This window comes from Lithobates pipiens, unplaced genomic scaffold (assembly GCF_037356315.1).
Source record: "Lithobates pipiens isolate NorthernLeopardFrog02 unplaced genomic scaffold, aLitPip1_a1.2 Scaffold_101, whole genome shotgun sequence".
NCBI classification, from domain to species: Eukaryota; Metazoa; Chordata; class Amphibia; order Anura; family Ranidae; genus Lithobates; species Lithobates pipiens.
In genome coordinates this window covers 136924-160138 of record NW_027507688.1, presented here as the reverse complement: position 1 = coordinate 160138, position 23215 = coordinate 136924, and the positions used below count along the sequence as shown (strand labels likewise).

The window sequence follows — 23215 nt, the reverse complement described above, 5'->3', positions numbered from 1 at the left end:
GCTTGGCAGTGGTTGGTCAGCCCAGTTGGGACATCCCATTAAGTGTTCCTCTAACTTCCCTCAGGGATCCCAGTAAAGTAATGTTCTCCTCTATGGCATTTGTTCTCCTCCAGTACCTAAGATGACTTGGCTCATGGCACTAGCTAAACATATAGAGAGGGTTCCTCTACCCAACACCAAAACCTCCGCCAAGTATCTGGCCAGCTGCTTCTGTGGAGAAGACCACCTTATATAAATGGACATTTGGGGAATTGGCATAAACTGATCAGTACTAGAAAACTGAGGGACGTCTTTAATGTAGATGGAAGGCCATAGTCGTGTGTAACATTCTGTAATATCTCTTCTTTTTCTCTTTCCACAGAGCTAGTCCAGTCAAGTGGCCCATTGAACCACCGAATCAGCTCACTGAGGGCTCCATTCAAAGCAGAAGAACCAAAATGCAATGCAGGCCCATTAGGGGCACCAGGGCCCCGCCCCCTCTCTCCTCTCCACCCCCTATATGTATCGTGCTGCAATTCACCTGCTGCCTGACCCACCACTAAGATGGGGTAAGTGGCAGGCATGCAGCAGGCGGGTGTCCTCCCAGATCAGTCCGCACCACTGACCGGGGGGTCTAGGAGGTGGCTGTGTGTCTGTGCTGCTGGCCGTGCATGCCGGAGGGGGTGATTGGTTGGGAAAGTGCACTGGTGGGGGGGAGGGTGTTAGATAAGTCTGCTGGTGGGGGGGAGGGTGTTAGATAAGTCCGCTGGTGGGGGGGAGGGTGTTAGATCAGTCCGCTGGTGGGGGGGAGGGTGTTAGATAAGTCCGCTGGTGGGGGGGAAGGTGTTAGATAAGTCCGCTGGTGGGGAGGAGGGTGTTAGATCAGTCCGCTGGTGGGGGGGAGGGTGTTAGATAAGTCCGCTGGTGGGGGGGAGGGTGTTAGATAAGTAGGCTGGTGGGGGGATGGTGTTAGATAAGTCCGCTGGTGGGGGGGAGGGTGTTAGATAAGTCCGCTGGTGGGGGGGAGGGTGTTAGATAAGCCCGCTGGAGGGGGGGAGGGAGTTAGATAACTTCGCTGGTGGGGGGGGTGTTAGATAAGTAGGCTGGTGGGGGGGAGGGAGTTAGATAAGTCCGCTGGTGGGGGGGAGGGTGTTAGATAAGTCCGCTGGTGGGGGGGAGGGTGTTAGATAAGCCCGCTGGAGGGGGGGAGGGAGTTAGATAAGTTCGCTGGTGGGGGGGTGTTACATAAGTAGGCTGGTGGGGGGGAGGGTGTTAGATAAGTCCGCTGGTGGGGGGGAGGGTGTTAGATAAGTCCACTGGGGAGTAGGGTGTTAGATAAGTAGGCTGGTGGGGGGGAGGGAGTTAGATAAGTCCGCTGGTGGGGGGAGGGTGTTAGATAAGTTCGCTGGTGGGGGGGAGGGTGTTAGATAAGTCCGCTGGCCCAGCCCGCCCCTGTTGGGGGAGGTGCATGCTCACCCCCTCTTTCCTGGCCTGCCAGGCTGGGTGCACGGATGGGGGTCTGGTATAGATTTTGGAGGTCATTTTGTTTGCATGGAGTTCCCCCTTTACAGGTGAGTAGAAATTTTTCGAATGTTGTTGAAGTTGTGCTGTGTGAAGGGGAAGACACAACAAATATAAAGCAGTATTGTCAGTGGACTGTCTCCACCATCTATTAGGAGCAAGCCTTCCATTCCCAGGTGAGGTGTCCTGTCCCCGCCCCTTCAGGGTTCAGGTTGAAGATGCGGAGGAGGAGCGAGGGAGGAGGAGGAGGGGAACTTCCCTTTTTAGGTGAAGTTCCACATTAAGATGGGGCAGCACAGAGGCTTAGCGGTGAGCCTTGCAGCACTGGGGTCCTCGGTTCAAGACCTGACCAGGACACCATCTGCATGGAGTTTGCATGTTCTCCCTGTGCTTGCGTGGGTTTTCCCCGGGTACTCCGGTTTCCCCCCACACAACAAAAACATGCAACTTTTTGTGTTGGTGGTGCAGTGGTGAGCACAGCTGCTTTCCAAGCAGACGACCCGGGTTCGATTCCCGGCCAACATAATGGCCAAGATTCTCCCCAGAGACTGGAATTATATGTGGAGTGCAGATTAGCGATGGGATAAAATGTAAAGGAATGAAGTGAATGTCGTGGGTTTGTATGGATTTTATTACACACCTTAGAATAGATTTCTTGCAGGTAGGTGTGATTGTTGTGTATTCTCAGTGTCAGCCAGTAGGTGGAGCACTCGGCTACCTTTCAGGTATTTTCTAGGCTCTTCTTCACAACTTTGCTGAAGAAAGGCCGGCTATGTACTATATACAGTGGGGGAAAAAACACCTACCAACCAACAATAACCCTCCCCCCACAGACTGGCTCCACTAGGTGCTCATGTGGTACACAGATTAGTCCTGTCAATGTAAGAAGGTTCTCCTAACGACAACTCGTTATGTGTATAGAAGACGCCTGTCCACAGAATCCCTTCCCTCCAATCCTCACCATCATGGGGAAGACCAAAGAGCTGTCAGAGGACGTCGGGGAGAAGATTGGGGACCTGCACAAGGCTGGAATGGGCTACAAGACCATCAGCAAGAAGCTTGGTGAGATGAAGAAGACAACTGTTGGATCGATTATTCACGAATGGAAGAAATACAAAATAACCATCAATCGCCCTCAATCTGGAGCTCCATGGAAGATTTCACCTTCATGGGGTGAGGATGGTCATGAGAAAAAGTGAGGGATCCGCCCAGAACTACACAGGGGGGAGCTTGTGAATAGGGATGAGCTGAACACCCCCCTGTTCGGTTCGCACCAGAACCTGCGAACAGACCTAAACTTCGTGTGAACTTTAGAACCCTATTAAAGTCTATGGGACTCCAACGTTCACAATCTAAAGTGCTAATTTTAAAAGCTTATATGCAAATTACTGTCATAAAAAGTGTTTGGGGACCCGGGTCCTGCCCCAGGGGACATGGATCAATGCAAAAAAAAGTTTTAAAAACGGCTGTTTTTTCAGGAGCAGTGATTTTAATAATGATTAAAGTGAAACAATAAAAGTGTAATATTCCTTTAAATTTCGTGCCTGGGGGGTGTCTATAGTATGCCTGTGAAGGGGCGCATGTTTCCCGTGCTTAGAACTGTCCCTGCACAAAGTGTCATTTGTGCAGGAAAAAAAGTCTTTTAAAATCACTTGCGGCTATATTGTCGGCTCCCCGTAATACAGAGAACATTCAATGAGTGTTCTCTGTATTAGCCGACAATTCATTCATTCATTGATAAAAAAAAAAAAAGCGCAGGGGTTCCCCTAAATTCAATTACCAGGCCCTTCAGGTCTGACATGGATGAACCCCGTGTCAAATTAAAAAAAAAAATTGACGTGGGGGTCCCCCTAAATATCCATACCAGACCCTTTGGTTCCAGTGACCCCAATTTTGGAGTTATAATTGCTGAGAGTGACCCCAATGTTGGGGGTTATAATTGTTACCAGTGCCCCCAATGTTGGAGTTTTAATTGCTGCCAGTGACCCCAATGTTGGGGGTTATAATTGCTGCCAGTGACCCCAATGTTGTTGGTAATTATTGGTGCCAGTGACCCGAATGTTGGGGGTTATAATTACTACCAGGGACCCCAATGTTGGGGGTTATAATTACTACCAGGGACCCAAATGTTGGGGGTTATAATTGCTGCCAGTGGCCTCAATGTTGTGAGATAAAATTGCTACCACTGACCCCACTGTTGGGGATTATAATTTCTTCCAGAGACCCCAATGTTGGGGGTTATAATTGCTGCCAGTGATCCCAATGTTGGGGGTTATAATTGCCACTAGTGACCCCAATGTTGGGGGTTAAAATTGCTGCCAGTGACCCCAATGTGGGGTGTTATAATATCTGTCAGCGACCCCAATGTTGGAGGTTACAATTGCTGTCAGTGACCCCAATGTTGGGGGTTATTATTGCTGACAGTGACCCCAATGTTGGGGGTTATTATTGCTGACAGTGACCCCAATGTTGGGGGTTGTAATTGCTGCCAGTGAACCCAATTTTGGGGGTTATAATTGCTGCCAGTGACCCCAATGTTGGGGGTTATAATTGCTACCAGTGACCCCAATGTTGTTGGTAATTATTGGTGCCAGTGACCCGAATGTTGGGGGTTATAATTGCTACCAGTGACCCCAAAATTGGTGGTTAGAATTACTTTGTGACCCCAATGTTGAGGGTTGTAATTGCTGCCAGTGACCCCAATGTTGGGGGTTATAATTTCTACCAGTAACCTCAATGTTGGGGGTTGTAACCTCAATGTTGGGGGTTATAATTTCTACCAGTAACCTCAATGTTGGGGGGGGGGGGGTATTTTTAACCACTTAAGACCCGTGCTATAGCCGAATGACGGCTACAGCGCGGATCTCCATTGCCGGGTCTACGTCTATTGACGTCGTCCCGTGCACGAGGGGCGCGCGCGGCACGCTCTATGATCGGCGAGTCTATGAGACTCGCCTGATCACTGATCCGAGCAAGGGGTCGATCCCGACCCCTTATCACGTGATCAGCTGTCAGCCAATGACAGCTGATCATGTGATATAACGGAGACGGTAATCGGCTATTATTCCTCCTCGCGCTGACAGCGCGAGGAGAAAAAAAAAGAGCCGATCACCGGCGGCCGTGATCGGGACATTAGTCCCGATCACGGCCTGCCCTGCCAGTGCCCACCTGCCCCCTCATCACTGAACATAATAAAAAAATAAGTGCCCCCCTCAGTGCCACCCTGCAGTGCCCACAGTGCCACCCAGCAGTGCCCACAGTGCCACCCAGCAGTGCCCACAACCTGCCTCAACAAAGGTGCTGCACCCCAGGGCCACATATCCGTGCCCATCAGTGTCATCTACCAGTGCCCATCAGTGCTCAGCAGGGCTGCCCATCAGTGCCACCTATCAGTGCCCATCAGTCTCATCTATCAGTGGTACCTATCAGTGCCCCTTAGTGCCACCCATCCGTGCCATCTTATCTGTGCCCATCGGTGCCGCCTTATCTGTGCCCATCGGTGCCGCCTTATCTGTGCCCATCGGTGCCGCCTTATCTGTGCCCATCGGTGCCGCCTTAACTATGCCTATCAGTGCCCACTAGTGCCGCCTCTTCAGCGCACTTCAATGAATGAGAAAAATTACCTGTTTGCAAAATTTTATAACAAACTATTAAACATGATTTTTTTTTTTTTTTTGCATCTTTTTTTGTTTGTTTAGCAAAAAATAAAACTCCCAGCTGTAATTAAATACCACCAAAAGAAATATCTATTTGTGGGAAAAAAATGATAAAAATTTCATTTGGGTACAGTGTTGTATGACCGCGTAATTGTCATTCAAAGTGCATCAGCGCTGAAAATTGGTCTGGGCAGGAGGGGGGTTTAAGTGCCCAGTAAGCAAGTGGTTAAGTAAATAACAAGGTAGATTGATTTCCAATATTTCATCATAGAATTTGATCAGTGATTGTTTATCATCGTCATGGTGATGGGAATAATTGGTGTCAGTCCCCCCATGATGTGTGGGGTTCCGTGCTCCGGATTTCTGTGGGGGGGGGGTATTGGTTGGTGACCTGAGTGGGGGGTCCTAGCAATACAGACATCCATCTGTGGACTTATAACCCCCAACATTGAGGTCACGGGTGAAAATTGCTACCAATAGGGAATCTAATAAAGGGGGTCCGACCTGCTACTAGCAAGGAGGAAATAATAAAGTGGCCGGTGAGTGTACAGTATATGCAGTATGTGACAAAAGTAAGTACACCCCCTCAGTGACATTTCTTCTCTCTTTTCATGTGACAACACTGAAGAAATGACACTTGTCTACAATGTAAAGTAGTGAGTGTACAGCTTGTATAACAGTGTAAATTTCCTGTCCCCTCAAAATAACTCAACACACAGCCATTCATGTCTAAACTGCTGGCAACAAAAGTCAGTACACCCCTAAGTGAAAATCTCCAGATTGGGCCCAAAGTGTCAATAGACGGCACACACATCCAGTGGCGGGAAATGTAAACAGTGTGACGTCCATCACAGGAGGTGGGACTTCGTTACTGCGGCCTCCCGGCCCGAGAAATTCAAATCCAGCTCCATGACACAGCGGGAAATCGCCGCTCTAAACGACCCAGACACTGGTAGGCTGCCTCTGATGGGCGCTGATATTTAAGTAAGGCTGCAGACACGATGCAAGAGAAAGTCAATAGACTGAGGACACGATGCAAGAGACGGTCAGAGACTGAGGACACGATGCAAGAGACAGAGACTGAGGACACGATGCAAGAGACGGTCAGAGACTGAGGACACGATGCAAGAGACAGAGACTGAGGACACGATGCAAGAGACAGAGACTGAGGACACGATGCAAGAGACGGTCAGAGACTGAGGACACGATGCAAGAGACAGAGACTGAGGACACGATGCAAGAGACAGAGACTGAGGACACAATGCAAGAGATGGTCAGAGACTGAGGACACGATGCAAGAGACGGTCAGAGACTGAGGACACGATGCAAGAGACAGAGACTGAGGACACGATGCAAGAGACGGTCAGAGACTGAGGACACGATGCAAGAGACAGAGACTGAGGACACGATGCAAGAGACAGAGACTGAGGACACAATGCAAGAGACGGTCAGAGACTGAGGACACGATGCAAGAGACAGAGACTGAGGACACGATGCAAGAGACGGTCAGAGACTGAGGACACGATGCAAGAGACAGAGACTGAGGACACGATGCAAGAGACGGTCAGAGAGGACACGATGCAAGAGACGATCAATAGACTGAGGACACGATGCAAGAGATGGTCAATAGACTGAGGACACGATGCAAGAGACGGTCAATAGACTGAGGACACAATGCAAGAGACGGTCAATAGACTGAGGACACGATGCAAGAGACGGTCAATAGACTGAGGACACGATGTACGAGACGGTCAATAGACTGAGGACACGATGCAAGAGACGGTCAATAGACTGAGGACACGATGCAAGAGACGGTCAATAGACTGAGAACACGATGCAAGAGACGGTCAGAGAGGACACGATACAAGAGACGGTCAGAGAGGACACGATACAAGAGACGGTCAATAGACTGAGGACACGATGCAAGAGACGGTCAATAGACTGAGGACACGATACAAGAGACGGTCAGAGAGGACACGATACAAGAGACGGTCAGAGAGGACACGATACAAGAGACGGTCAGAGACTGCAGACTGCATTTTTCCTGAGCTTTTCTTGCAGTAAAAAGGTGCCAATAATGGGCAACAATAACCTCATATTAATTAATATCCTCAATTTAATAAGTCAAATATAATACAATTGTATATAAAAATAAAGGTTTTCGGTTTTCCACTAAGTGCATCCTGCATTTTCGGTTTCAGCACCCCTAATTTTTCTGAATTATGGAGTGTCCATAATCAGAGCCCGTCGGTGTCGATCGGACGAGGATCTGTTTCTGGCCACTTACAGGACACGGTGTCCCCGCACATGAAAATAAAACACACATCTAGAAACGGTGACACGAGAGATAATTATTTTATTACACGACTACTGAGAGATTCTACATCACTTCCATTAAACAAACTGCATTTCAATATATAGAATTTTTCTCTTTTATTTTTTTATTTTTTTGCTGATAGAAATCCACACTGCGGCACACCCGGGAGATGGCGAGGGGGGCGGGGGCAGGTGGGAGGAGCCTGGCTCACCCGCTAACCCCCCCAGCTGCTCTATGAGGCGCTGACCAGCGCACGCTCCCGCAAAACACTGGACCCTGAAAATGCGGCATTACAAGCTGATCCGTATGATAAGAGGCTGCTGAAAGGAGAACAAAGAAGGAATATCGATCGACACATTTATTGTTCCTAAGTGAACAAATAGATTTTACTAGATCACATCCCCGCTTCTGCTCCCTTACCAGGGCTTCAATTACCATCAATAGAGGGGCCCAGGAGGTGGAAGCAGAAGAGGGACTTTTTTTTTTTTCATTTCTGGGGCGTAGGTGGATAAAGTCAGTGCTGCTGTTCTGCTACACCCCTTTGTAGGCGAGGTTGGGGGGCCTCATCAGGAAGGATATATGGGGCCCCATGATTTCTAAGTGGCCTTGCCTACATATACTTACCTTTCTGGCAGCTTGTTTCTTGAGAAGCCAATAAGTGGTAAAACAAGCCTTTTTTTTGCACATGTTGTCCCTGTCGGTATCTTTTAATGTGAACAAAATAGGTCCACTTGGAGGTGTAACTCTAGCATTGCAGTATAAGGATGCTGAGAGCCTGGGGGGGGATTGGCGTTCCAAAAGAGCCATTTACATGAGGAGCCCGGGCACACTGGCAAAGCTGTGCCCATTAAATGTTGCCATCTCTTGGGGCACCATAGAGGTATAAGGAGACGTTGATGCCCATTGTGGTCTCCTGAGGTTGTAATTTGTGCCGTTCTCCTCCACAGTCACCGAAACAGCGCAGTGAGGAAATGTACGGCCAAACATCTGCTCAGGGTGATGGAGCTCCTGGGGGCCCAGAAACTTCTGTGTGGAACCAGAGAAAGTACAGACACCTTCCTCCGCACCCTCGTCAGACTGGTTCAGGATGGACAGCAGGACACCAGGTACTTTCATACAGAGGTCACCCTCCCAGCCATGCCATTTGATGGACTTTGACTTATTATGGGATTATTTTATAGCTCCCTTCCTTGGAGGGGCCCCTTTTCCTCTGCCCAGGGCAACTCACACATGCCATCAGGGCCGCCGATAAGGGGTACCACCAGGCCTCCTGTAGGGGGCCCAGGAACACAGGAGGGCCCAGAGAATTGGCACGGAGGGCTAGAAGGACAAGTACAGAACGATGCACTGTGTCTGTGTCTCTCCCTCCAGCAGCAGAAAGCTGTTTTCTCTCCTCTCCCTCCTGCCAGCTTTTAGCTGCTGGAGGGAGAGACACAGACACAGTGCATCGTTCTGTAATTGTCCTCCCACCATCCCACCATACTGACCCCCCTCCCTGTGCTGACCACATCTGATTCCCCCATGTACCTCCCCTCCTCCCCCTGCAGACCGCCCCCCCGAATCCAAAGAAAATTCAAAGGGTGCGGGGCCAGGGACACTGGATGTCCTCCTCTTAGGAAATGAGGCAGGGTTTATCTGACTTTCTGCAGCTTCTAATGCCCATTGTGAGAAGCTGACAGTGTGCAGTGACATCAGAGTAAGACATTCCAGTCCATGAGAAGAGCCGCTACAACTGTGCAAGACTGAAGGGGGGGGGGGGCGGAGGGAGGATTTAAGTGACCACCTCCCCCACCTACAGTCCTGAGTGTATTCCACACATTGTAATAATGATCACCCGTATTGCAGGTTTTACGGACGTCGGATGTTCAGCCTGGTCATGGCTCATCCCAAGTTTGAGGTGCAGATGGAACGTTTGATCCTGTCACATGAGCTCCGCGACCTCATCGCCACTGTGAAGCAGAAAGTATGTGAGCTGTGTGATGTGCCTCATATGCCTCATATTTCAGGTTTTACACCAGGGGTCTCCAAATGTTCTAAAAACAAAGTGCCAGCTTACTGCCCTTCAAATGTGAAGGGGGCCGGACTGTGGCCAATGGGTATAGAAAATGCCCCGGCATCGGAGGGAGTAATCAATGGCACAGGCTTGGTGGTCAGCGGGAGTAAAATAATCATTGGTGTCAGTGAGAGAATTTGTTTCCCATCTCTGGTATCATTGGGAGGGATAGTGCCCACATCCGGCCCACGGGCCGCAGTTTGGAGATCCTTGTTTTACACAAACTTTATAATACATGATATGATGATTATTCCAGGAGCTGAGTGACAGCGTCTCCGAGATCCCGTCCGCTAGAAGCCAGCGTCCTCCTCAGAAGAATAGCGCCGCCGTGATGGCCCAGGATGTCCAGCAACCAGAGGAAAGGTAAAGTGTGTGTGTGTCTGTGTGTATATATATATATATATATATATATACAGTGCCTTGCGAAAGTATTCGGCCCCCTTGAACTTTTCAACCTTTTGCCACATTTCAGGCTTCAAACATAAAGATATAACATTTTAATTTTTTGTGAAGAATCACCAACAAGTGGGACACAATTGTGAAGTGGAATGAAATCTATTGGATATTTTAAACTTTTTTAGCAAATAAAAAACTGAAAAGTGGTGCGTGCAAAATTATTCGGCCCCTTTACTTTCAGTGCAGCAAACTCACTCCAGAAGTTCAGCGAGGATCTCTGAATGATCTAATGTTGTCCTAAATGACTGATGGTGATAAATAGAATCCACCTGTGTGTAATCAAGTCTCTGTATAAATGCCCCTGCTCTGTGATAGTCTCAGGGTTCTGTTGAAAGCGCAGAGAGCATCATGAAGACCAAGGAACACACCAGGCAGGTCCGTAATACTGTTGTGGAGAAGTTTAAAGCTGGATTTGGATACAAAAAGATTTCCCAAGCTTTAAACATCCCAAGGAGCACTGTGCAAGCGATCATTTTGAAATGGAAGGAGTATCAGACCACTGCAAATCTACCAAGACCTGGCCGTCCCTCTAAACTTTCAGCTCAGACAAGGAGAAGACTGATCAGAGATGCAGCCAAAAGGCCCATGATCACTCTGGATGAACTGCAGAGGACTACAGCTGAGGTGGGAGAGTCTGTCCATAGGACAACAATCAGTCGTACACTGCACAAATCTGCCCTTTATGGAAGAGTGGCAAGAAGAAAGACATTTCCAAAAGATATCCATAAAAAGTCTTGTCTAAAGTTTGCCACAAGCCACCTGGGAGACACACCAAACATGTGGAAGAAGGTGCTCTGGTCACATGAAACCAAAATCCAACTTTTTGCCCACAATGCAAAACGATATGTTTGGCGTAAAAGCAACACAGCTCATCACCCTCAACACACCATCCCCACTGTCACACATGGTGGTGGCAGCATCATGGTTTGGGCCTGCTTTTCTTCAGCAGGGACAGGGAAGATGGTTACAATTGAGGGGAAGATGGATGCAGCCAAATACAGGACCATTCTGGATGAAAACCTGTTGGAGTCTGCAAAAGACCTGAAACTGGGACGGAGACTTATCTTCCAACAAGACAATGATCCCAAACATACAGCAAAATCTACAAAGGAATGGTTCACAAATAAACGTATCCAGGTGTTAGAATGGCCAAGTCAAAGTCCAGACCTGAATCCAATCGAGAATCTGTGGAAAGAGCTGAAAACTGCTGTTCACAAACGCTCTCCATCCAACCTCACTGAGCTCCAGCTGTTTTGCAAGGAAGAATGGGCAAGAATTTCAGTCTCTCGATGTGCAAAACTGATAGAGACATCCCCCAAGCGACTTGCAGCTGTAATCGCAGCAAAAGGCGGCTCTACAAAGTATTAACGCAAGGGGGCCCAATCATTTTGCACGCCCCACTTTTCATTTTTTTATTAGTTAAAAAAGTTTCAAAAATCCAAAAGATTTCGTTCCACTTCACAATTGTGTCCCACTTGTTGGTGATTCTTCACAAAAAATTAAAATTTTATATCTTTATGTTTTGAAGCCTGAAATGTGGCAAAAGGTTGAAAAGTTCAAGGGGGCCGAATACTTTCGCAAGGCACTGTATAGCAGGGAGGAGATTCCCTTGGACACTGCAAAGTTGCTCCATCTTTATAATGGGGTCCTTGGTGTGCAGCCTGCATTGTCCCCGGAGGGAACGCCATGGACAGCCATGGACAGCCATGGACAGCTATGGACAGCCATGGACAGCCATGGACAGCCATGGACAGCTATGGACAGCCATGGACAGCCATGGACAGCCATGGACAGCTATGGACAGCCATGGACAGCCATGGACAGCTATGGACAGCCATGGGCAGCCATGGACAGCTATGGACAGCCATAGACAGCTATGGACAGCTATGACGTATGAGAACTTGTCCTCTCTCTGGATCCTGAGGATCAGTTTGGAATAAATAAAACATATTTTTTTTTTCTGTAGCATTACCAGACCTGCAGATGTGGAAGCAGAAGCGCAGGAATCCCCGGTCCCTGGAAGGCCGCCGGTCCGGGCAGCGGAAGTGACGGAGCAACTGAAGGAGCTCAGCAAACTTCTCTCCGCTAAGGAATATCAAAGCAAAATGGAGGGAGTGACGCTTCTCCTGGAGCGCTGCAAGAACAACGTGAGGTTTGTCACCTCCAACATCACTCCAGTAAGTGGAGAAGCAGAAAAAAAAGAACGATTTAGAAATAACGATCAATGAGATAAGAGGCTTCTGATCAGTTTAGTTCTGCAGGAGAAACATTATTGGCATCTTGTTATACATTGTAGATCATTTGTTATCCTGTATACACTTACCTCCATAACCTCTGCTATTGTGGAGCACCCTGCTCTGTAACCTACCTACTCAATAAGCCTTTATTTTATAAAAAAGAAAAATTGTTTCCTGTGACTATAGTTGTGTAATTACTCATTCCTATTCACTTTGCTGAAGAATCTGTTGTAGCATGACCACCAATGAGGTCTGTAGTCAGTGGCGTAACTAGAACCTTCAGGGCCCCGATGCAAGAAACCATGAAGGGCCCCCCCTTTAGGTGCCCTATTGGGGGACTGTCCCTAGGCAGGATTGGGTCCCCACCCCAGAAGAGATGAGGTCCTTTTCTCCAGGGCAGATGAAGTTACTGCCCACAGGTGAGAAGGGGTCCCTGTCCCCAGGGGAGATGGGGGTCCCTGTCCCCACGTGAGAAGGGGCCTCTGTCCCCTGGGGGAGATGGAGGGGGTAAGTAATGGTGTGTGGGGGATGGGGTCCTCTCACTCACCATGACCAAGCTGTAGGCTGCGCACTCATCCATGTTGGCCTGGGGAGAACAGACATCGGACTGAGAGGCAATGCATGGAGCAGGAGAGGGGTACTCTGAGGAGCCGGCCGAGGACACAGGTCATGTGGGGAATTCACAACTAAAGAGCAGCCAGTGCGATAGTCAAGCATGGAGCTCTGCTAGTCACCCTCCACCTCCAGCCACCCGTGTGCATGGTGCACTGGTACCCCTAGCTGCCTATGCTGCTGCCGGCCATATGTAGAGGGGGTTGCATGGGCCCCCTGCATCACATGGCCCAGTTGCGGTCGCAACTGCTGCACCCCCTATAGTTACGTCCCTGTCTCTAGTGGCCAATCACATTCCAATCCGGCTCTTCTTCTGTAATCTTCAAGACATTTCGTATCTTCTCCAAGCCGCTCCATTTAAGAATCTCAGCAATGAAAACTTGGCAGAGGAATCCAACCTTTCCCTAATCTATCCAAATAAAAAAGAATAGATTTGGCTGGAGTTATACTCGAATGCAACGTCCACACCATCGCACTTCCCCACAACAAAACCGCGGATTATTGTTGGAAGGCTGTTGGCTCCAACTTGTCTTGTATACACACGGCCAGGGGTGGACTGACAACTCATGGGGCCCCCAGGCAATAGGAGAAGATTATGGGGCCTCCGGGCAATAGATTATGGGGCCACACAGTATACACACACATACAGTATACACACAGACACACAATATACACACACAGAATACACACACACACCCTGAAAAGGTATTGGAGAGGCGGGGCAGCTATAATCTTGGGATTTTTTTAAAAAAAAACACAGATTTTTACATACTGTCGCTGGTTTTATTGAGGCTGGCAACCCTGATGGGGCCCCTTAGTGGCATGGGGCCCTCGGGCAGAGCCCGAGTGCCCGAATGGTCAGTCCGCCCCTGCACACGGCACACAAATGTTGGCCAACAACTCCGAACGTAGTGGCGTACAAGACGTACGACGAGCTGATAAAAAAGAAGTTCTATAGTCATGTGATCTCTCCATTACGGACGCTAGTTTTACAAGACCTGGCGCTTCCGGCTCATACTTGATTCCGGGCGTGCGTGAACTTTTGTGCGTCAGACTTGTGCGCACACGATCGGAAATTCCCACAACAAAGTTTTGTTGGTGGAAAATTTGAGAACCTGCTAGCCAACATTTGTTGGCAGAAAAAGTCCGACAACAAATGTCCGATGGAGCGTACACATGGTCCGACTTTCAGCCAACAAGCTCACATCCAACATTTCCCATCGGAAAATCCAACCGTGTGTACGAGGCATAAGCCCTTCCCTCATGAAGGCCAAATCCTGCCCCTTGTCAAATGCCAGCACTTTAGTGGGCAGTAGAGCCTCTGGGGCAAGTACTTATCCTCAGCAGGGGGTGGGGCTTATTCTCTTCTTGGGCAGAAGTCCTGGTCTAGGATCCAAGGGATTCTTCAGGGACCGATTTGAAGACCAACACAGGTACCTTTACCATTTATACGAAGCTGCTAAAAACCGCTCTGACCCAAAAGAGGTATATGGGTGTGGAGGCTGAAAGGGTTAATGTTTTCACCCAAGATTCTCACAACTTTCACCCAAGGTTCAAATATTTTCCACATAGGATTCCATTAGAAACGAGTGAATCTTATGTGAAAGTCTTGGGAATTTTAAGAGACAACCTTGACAAATAGACCCCTAGTATGGGGAAGGTGAATTTCCAAGGGTAATGGGGACGCTATAATGGAAGACTCCTATAGAAGGTGTGTAGGAGGAACGTCACAAGCTGATCGCTGGGAGATTATAGGTGGCTGTGGAAATGTTTAGTAAATGAACTTTGTTCCAAATTCACATAACTTCATGAAACCAATTCATATTATACAGGATCCTCGCCAACAACCGTCATTTTATTACATCTTATTTTTATTATATTCACAGATATTTGATGCCTTTAACCCGAGGATGCAGGACGCCAACAAGAAGGTCAATCAGTACGCTCTGGAGTCTGCGGTGGTCATGATCCCGATTCTGAAGGACAGTCTGCACCATGTGTTAGTCCCTATGGTGACTGTCGTCACGGACAACCTGAACTCCAAACACACCGGTATCTACACGGCCGCAGTGACCGTCCTGGACACACTCATGAAAAATATAGGTAAATCATTGCTGACTGTATCCGGTACTCTTCCTTCCACATTAGGAGGACCTTCCACCTCCATCCTATATTCATCATTCCTGGCGTTATAGCCGGTAACCTTTATTGGGGTTTTTTCCTTTTCTTGCAAACACTCTTCTCACATTTTTTGGGATGAATAAATTCTCATTGACCTCCAAGGGCATATGAGGAACCTCAGGCCAACATTTCACCTCTGCATTTAGTTCTCAATGGAGTAGTATATGTTGTAACGCCATGACCCCCAAAGACATATGAGGAACCTCAGGCTAGCATTTCACCTCCTAGGTTTAGTCTTCAGTGGAGTAGTGTATGTTGCAGCACCATAACCCCCAAAGACATATGAGGAACCTCAAATGCGGGGCAGGCCAGTATTTCACCCCCAGGCCTAGTCCTCAATGAAGTAGTGTATGTAGCAATTCCATGACCCCCAAAGATATGTGAAGAACCTCAGACCAGCTTTTTACCCCCAGGTCTAGTCCTCAATGGAGTAGTGTGTGTGTGTTGCCACCCCATGACCCCCAAATACATATGAGGAACCTCAAATGCTGGTCAGGCCAGCATTTCAACCCTAGGTCTAGTACTCAATGGAGTAGTGTATGTTGCTACCCCATGAACTCCAAAGACATATGAAGAACCTCAGACCAGCATTTCACCCCCATGACTAGTTCTCAATGGAGTAGTGTATGTAGCAATTCCATGACCTCCAAAGATAAGTGAAGAACATCAGACCAGCTTTTCACCCCCAGGACTAGTCCTTAATGGAGTAGTGTATGTTGCTACCCCATGACCCCCAAAGGTATATTAGGAACCTCAGGTGCGGGGCAGGTTAGCATTCACGCCAAGGTCTAGTCCTCAGCAGGAGTGAAGCAGTGTGAACAGACGGTCAGTTTTTAGACCAAATAAAGAGTTCATTACGTTTCACCCAATACTCCCGAAGGAGAGGGCTGGGGCATAGGACACCCATGGACTTGGCATTTCACCTCTACATTTAGTTCTCAATATAGTATTATATGTTGCAACCCCATGACCCCCAAAGACATATAAGGAACCTCAGGCTAGCATTTCACCTCCTAGGTTTAGTCTTCAGTGGAGTAGTGTATGTTGCAGCACCATAACCCCCAAAGACATATGAGGAACCTCAAATGCAGGTCAGGCCAGTATTTCACCCCCAGGCCTAGTCCTCAATGAAGTAGTGTATGTAGCAATTCCATGACCTCCAAAGATAAGTGAAGAACATCAGACCAGCTTTTTACCCCCACGACTAGTCCTCAATGGAGTAGTGTGTGTGTTGCCACCCCATGACCCCAAAGACATATGAGGAACCTCAAATGCAGGTCAGGCCAGTATTTCACCCACAGATCTAGTTCTCAATGGAGTAGTGTATGCAGCAATTCCATGACCTCCAAAGATAAGTGAAGAACATCAGACCAGCTTTTCACCCCCAGGACTAGTCCTTAATGGAGTAGTGTATGTTGCTACCTCATGACCCCCAAAGTTATATTAGGAACCTCAGGTGCGGGGCAGGTTAGCATTCACGCCAAGGTCTAGTCCTCAGTAGGAGTGAAGCGGTGTGAACAGATGGTCAGTTTTTAGACCAAATAAGGAGTTTATTGGATTTCACCCAATACTGCCGAAGGAGAGGGCTGGGGCATAGGACACCCATGGACTTGGCTGTCACCAGGAGAGTGGCAAAAAGTACTTACAGCCTTCACAGATTGAGAACCTTTAAGCCAACCCAACATTCTGTGAAATTAGATACTAAATAGTTCAGTGACCGCCTCCTAGGGGAGAGACCACCACACTGCAGTCAGGGGCAAAGCGTCTGTCCAGTTTCTCAGATACCCGGATTGAAGTTGAGTTCTTCCATGGTGCTTTCACCCCTCACTTACCTCACCAAGTCCCAATCCTTGGCCTCTATCCAAACAAATGGTCACTCTACCCAGGCAGCGGGCCTAAGAGGTCCAGTCAGCCATCTACATCCTCCCACACTCCATGATTAGTGCCGCCCCCCACACCATTCTCTGGGGCACTACCCAGCAGCAGGCAGAAGCAAACGAATACCAGAGAGTTCCAAGAACGACGAACTATCAATCTAGCTCTGGCTGACTACAGCCTAGTAACTCTAATTCTAAATCGATGTTCCTGCTCAGGGCGGGGGGGGGGGGGGCTGCATTTAGATGACAGTTCAGAGGCTGCGTTTGGATTTTGCGTTGCATTTCTTCGCATGCAGTGGCTCCAATTGAGGGGAATTTGGATTGCAGGCAAAGCAAGTCCAACAAAGCCTTTCCTTGCCGACCACTGCGGCCTGCATTGGGACGCATGCATTTGTGCGTTAGAATGGAGAAGGTTGCGTTAGACTTGAACTCTTCTTCTGCTGTCAGACAGCGTGATGTAGTCGGGGGCGGGGAGAGACGCAATTTTTGGAATGTCGGTCACATGACTGCAGATTAGCGGCAAAGAAAGGAGAGAAAAGCGTGAACTCTCAGCTTTCCCTACAAACAGGAAATCTTTATTGACCATCATTTTTACATTACAGACAATCTGTGGCTTCTGCAACCATTCGCCAGCCGCATCCGCTTCCTCAGCGGCCGCGCCATGAGTGACGTGACCGAACGATTGTCAGGTAACTCGCCTCAACGCAGGAAGTAGATTGACTGGAAAGATTAAAGGGGAACCAATGAGGATGGAGACATGGGAGATGCCGTGGCTTTAGAGTTCCATGTTCCTTCATTTTATAGCAAGAAAGGGAAAAGTAAGAACCTTTGTCAGAGTTTTGGTTGTCCGTCTCTGTCAGGGCGACTTCCAGAGACGTGAAGATCGCTGCGTTCCGAATCGGACACGTTTTTCATTATTTGATGAACCCGAATTTCCAAATTACAAGAGAAACAAATTTAAACTGATCCGAAATAATGAAACAAAATTCAGCCGAAATTCAAATAGAAAATTAATAAAAAATTTTATTTGAAAACAAGAAAGAATAAAATAGAGAAAAAAAAAAAGAATAGAACAGATTAGAAAAGAATAGAATAGAAAAAACAATAGAATAGCATCAGAATAATAGAATAATAAAAAAAAAACAAATAGACTATAATCACCTTCCGAAATTTGAATTTTGAATAGAAAAGAATATAATAGAATAAAATAGAAAGAAAGATAATACAGTCTTTCAAATTTAGAATAGAATAAATTCGAATGCCGATTCAAATTTTCCAAATTCAACCAAATTGAATTCAATTCAACAGAATTCGGAAAATTTAAATCGAAAAGTCAATAAACTAAACAAATTCCGAAAATGAGTGAAGCGAATTTTAGCAAATTTAACTAGATTCAATTATTTAACAAAACAATTTTTTTCATTCTGCACATGTCTAGTGATTTCTCCTCACTTCCTGTGACGCCTCTAATCAGGACAGGAAGTGAAGGGAAACTTCTGCAATGGAGACACAGCCAACAATAAAAACCTGCCAGAGGTTCCGACTTTTCTCCACTCTATCCAGATCTTCTCCAGTACCGCGCAGTATTCCAAAGAATTATCACACTTAGTCATTTATGGATCGCAAGTTTTCATTTTAATGCAAAACAAACACACAACACCATTATACAATACAAACACACAACACCATCATACAATACAAACATACAACACCATCATACAATACAAACACACAACACCATAATACAATACAAACACACAACACCATCATACAATACAAACATACAACACCATCATACAATACAAACACACAACACCATCATACAATACAAACACACAACACCATCATACAATACAAACACACAACACCATCATACAATACAAACACACAACACCATCATACAATACAAACACACAACACCATCATACAATACAAACACACAACACCATCATACAATACAAACATACAACACCATCATACAATACAAACATACAACACCATCATACAATACAAACACACAACACCATCATACAATACAAACATACAACACCATCATACAATACAAACACACAACACCATCGTACAATACAAACACACAACACCATCGTACAATACAAACATACAACACCATCATACAATACAAACACACAACACCATCATACAATACAAACATACAACACCATCATACAATACAAACATACAACACCATCATACAATACAAACATACAACACCATCATACAATACAAACATACAACACCATCATACAATACAAACATACAACACCATCATACAATACAAACACACAACACCATCATACAATACAAACACACAACACCACCATACAATACAAACACACAACACCACCATACAATACAAACACACAACACCATCATACAATACAAACATACAACACCATCATACAATACAAACACACAACACCATCATACAATACAAACACACAACACCATCATACAATACAAACACACAACACCATCATACAATACAAACACACAACACCATCATACAATACAAACACACAACACCATCATACAATACAAACACACAACACCATCATACAATACAAACACACAACACCATCATACAATACAAACACACAACACCATCATACAATACAAACACACAACACCATCATACAATACAAACATACAACACCATCATACAATACAAACACTCAACACCATCATACAATACAAACACACAACACCACCATACAATACAAACACACAACACCATCATACAATACAAACACACAACACCATCATACAATACAAACACACAACACCATCATACAATACAAACACACAACACCACCATACAATACAAACACACAACACCATCATACAATACAAACACACAACACCATCATACAATACAAACACACAACACCATCATACAATACAAACACACAACACCATCATACAATACAAACATACAACACCATCATACAATACAAACACTCAACACCATCATACAATACAAACATACAACACCATCATACAATACAAACACACAACACCATCATACAATACAAACAAACAACACCATCATACAATACAAACATACAATACAATCATATGATACAAACACAAAATACAAATACATGATACAAACAAACAATACAATCATATGACACAATCACACGATACAAACGCACATAGTATACTTTATTTATGGGGAGCCTGACCTCCCCAACATGTTTATAGGGGAAGAACACAACCATCTGGTTCCTGTAAGTCTTTGTGTCGGTCGGCACACGGCTCCTCGGCTGTTCTGCCTCAAATGTCGCTTTGTGTAGAAGACAAACCTCCTATGACCCAGTCTGTGTGTACAGTGTTGCAATTTGCTGACTCAACAAGATCCACAGCCAGTCTTAGCTCACCAAGAAGACTCAGAGTAAAATCCATGGTGGATCCCTTTTCAGAGGGTGGTAGAGCAACGGCTTCCAAATAGGCCGTGAATCTCCCCAGCGGGCACACGCCACAGAAAAAAGCTGATCAGGATTTCCTTCTCTAAGTTTTGGTTAGACATACACTTTAAGCCCCACCCCCTGCAGTGCTAAACCCCGCCCATCACTAAACTGTCATATACCAGCACTTCAATGGGCAGTAGAGGCTCTGGGGGGCAACAGTTAACATCAGCAGGGGTGGGGCCAGGGGTGTAACTATGAATTATGGGGCTCCTTCTACTCCAGGGCTCTGTGGGGCACTGCCTAGCATCAGCAGGGGTGAACCAAGGAATAATGGGGCCCCTTCTATGCCGGGCTCAGGGGACACTGCTTACCATCAGCAGGGGTGTAACTACAAATTATAGAGCCCCCTTCTAGTCCAGGGCTCTGGGGGCACTGCCTAACATCAGTAAGGATGGGGCCAGAGGTGTAATTACAAATAATCCAAAGATCTGAGGGCACTGGTGGAGCCAGGGGTGCAACTATGAATTCTGGGGCTTCTTTTTCTAAAGGGATCTGAGGGGCACTGCTTAGCATCAGCAGGGGTGTAACCACAAATTATGGAGCCTCCTACTCCACGGCTTCGGGGGCACTTCTTAGCATCAGCAAGGGTGTAACCACAAATTAGGGAGCCCCCTTCTACTCCATGGCTCTGGGGGGCACTGCTTAGCATCAGCAGGGGTGTAACCACAAATTATGGAGCCCCCTTCTACTTCACGGCTCTGGGAGGCACTGCTTAGCATCAGCAGGGGTGTAACCACAAATTAGGGAGCCCCCTTCTACTCCATGGCTCTGGGGGGCACTGCTTAGCATCAGCAGGGGTGTAACCACAAATTATGGAGCCTCCTTCTACTCCAGGGCTTTGGGGGCACTGCTTAGCATCAGCAGGGGTGTAACCACAAATTATGGAGCCTCCTTCTACTCCATGGCTCTGGGGGGCACTGCTTAGCATCAGCAGGGGTGTAACCACAAATTAGGGAGCCCCCTTCTACTCCATGGCTCTGGGGGGCACTGCTTAGCATCAGCAGGGGTATAACCACAAATTAGGGAGCCACCTTCTTCTCCATGGCTCGGGGGGGCACTGCTTAGCATCAGCAGGGGTGGGGCCAGGGGATGTAATTACAAATAATGGGACTCTCTCCTACTCCAAGGATCTAGGGGCACTGCTTAACATCAGCAGGGGTGGAGCCAAGGGTATATAACTATGAAGTATGGGGCCTCGCCTAATCCCGGGCTCTGGTAGGACTGCTCAGCATCAGCAGGGGTTTAACTAGAAATTATGAAGGCCCCTTCTACTTCAGGGATCTTTGAGACACTGCTTAACATCAGCAGGGGTGGGGCCTGCGGTGTGTAACTATGAATTATGAGGCCCCTTCTACTCCTGGTCCAGGGCTCTGAGGGCACTGCTTAGCATCGGCAGAAGGGCGACTAGGGGCATAACTACAAATTACGGGGCCCCCTTTTACCCCAGGTGCCACATGGGCCACTCTGGCTGTTGGTTATGCCACTGGGTGGAGCTTAATCTCTTCCTGGGCAGAATTCTTCATCTAGAATTCAGGGGGTTCAGCGGGGGCTGGGACTGATTTGAAGACTAACACTGGTACTTTCATAGCCTACAAGGTGAGGCACATAGTGCTGTTGCTCTAACAAAAATTTTAGGCCACGTCTGATGGCATTTACAAGACGCCCCTGAAGGCGAATACTGTATTATGTGGCGGGTTCTCACCGCATTATTATTATTATTTCTATAATGAACCCCTCAACATTTCTCCATTGCCCCCCCAGGTCTTGTATCCTCTGTCTACCCCCGGAAACCGCAGGCCGTGGAGCGCCACGTTTTGCCCGTTTTGTGGTTCTTCCTGAGCAATATAACCGGGAACGGAGTGCTGCCCGGCCGAAACGGTAACTTCAAGGAAGTCATCACCAAACTTACCAATAACTTACACCGAGTGATGGGGCGGAGCCTGGAGGAGTACGCCTCTGGACAGTCCCAACACGCCACCAAAATGCTGGCCGACATTCTGGGGACCAATAAATAAATACCGACCCCCGATCCACGGTGCCGGAGGAGGCGGAGCACGGTGATGTAATGGGGGCGGAACCTGCGTTCTCTGTATTTAGTGTAAATTCTGTATTTAAGATTAAAAACTATTATAATAGAAGAAGAAGAAGAACTGATTCTTTCTATAGATTGGGAATTTATTAATACGGGATGTGATGCATCTCCGATATATATAACTGAATGGTAGCCTGTTAAAGAGGACCTGTCATGCAAAAGTTCACTATCCTAGTGACGGTACTGCTGTTAGAAATCACGGGGCCCCATACAGCACAGAACCAATCCCCCTGGAGTGCAGCCGGAGGGAGCGAGAAGAGGAGGAGCCAATTTAAGATATTATTCAATGATCTGACACCATAGTAGAGTCTGTCCACATAGCAGCCCATCCTGATGGTAGGTATATAATATATATATATATATATATATATATATATATATATATATATATATATATATATATATATATTGATATGGATATTATATTTTACTATATACTGTAGTTATTAATACAACATGTGAAGTTCTGAAATGAAGACAATCCTATTCCTGAGCTTTCTGTATATTAATTTATAGTCAATATCTGAACAATATGCTGGAATACCCCCATTAAACCCTGATGGAGCTCATGTATGTATATACTGTATTATTGGAATTAGCATTAAATTGTATTTTTATATGTTGTTCTTGTCTTTTTTTTATTTTTTATAATTCCAAACAATTTGAACTAATTATAAAAAGGTTGAGTTAATGAGATGAGTCAGAGGAATGACTGTTCTCCCCCCTTCTCCTTCCCTCCCTGC

The 23215-nt window shown here is 46.8% G+C and overlaps 2 protein-coding genes and 1 non-coding gene across 3 annotated transcripts in view; all 3 read left to right on the top strand.

Moving 5' to 3' along the window:
* The window catches only part of LOC143958011 (TOG array regulator of axonemal microtubules protein 2-like), a 75453-nt gene extending 66817 nt beyond the window's left edge, over window positions 1-8636 (top strand). Inside the window, exon 7 of the mRNA XM_077467464.1 lies at window positions 8421-8636. Within this exon, the coding sequence (XP_077323590.1) occupies window positions 8421-8631 (211 nt within the window). The 3' untranslated portion in view covers window positions 8632-8636. The remainder of the gene's footprint in view (window positions 1-8420) is intronic.
* On the top strand, window positions 1954-2025 carry TRNAG-UCC (transfer RNA glycine (anticodon UCC)). The gene has a single exon. It is a non-coding gene; the product is annotated as a tRNA-Gly (tRNA).
* A 713-nt stretch (window positions 8637-9349) lies between the features above and the next one.
* Window positions 9350-22395, top strand: LOC143958026 (TOG array regulator of axonemal microtubules protein 2-like). The gene is made up of 6 exons (XM_077467475.1): window positions 9350-9436; window positions 9783-9889; window positions 11949-12159; window positions 14718-14934; window positions 17492-17578; window positions 22142-22395. Exons 1-6 carry the CDS (start codon window positions 9350-9352, stop codon window positions 22393-22395), a joined length of 963 nt encoding a protein of 320 aa, XP_077323601.1.
* Window positions 22396-23215: the final 820 nt, after the last annotated feature.

What these genes read in the sequence shown, in the direction of transcription:
- LOC143958026 (XM_077467475.1), top strand. Translation starts at nt 9,350, where the DNA reads ATGGCTCATCCCAAGTTTGAGGTGCAGATGGAACGTTTGATCCTGTCA. An exon ending in GTCCAGCAACCAGAGGAAAG is followed by an intron (nt 9,890 to 11,948) that starts GTAAAGTGTGTG and finishes TTTTTTCTGTAG; the next exon opens with CATTACCAGACCTGCAGATG. An exon ending in TCACCTCCAACATCACTCCA is followed by an intron (nt 12,160 to 14,717) that starts GTAAGTGGAGAA and finishes TTATATTCACAG; the next exon opens with ATATTTGATGCCTTTAACCC.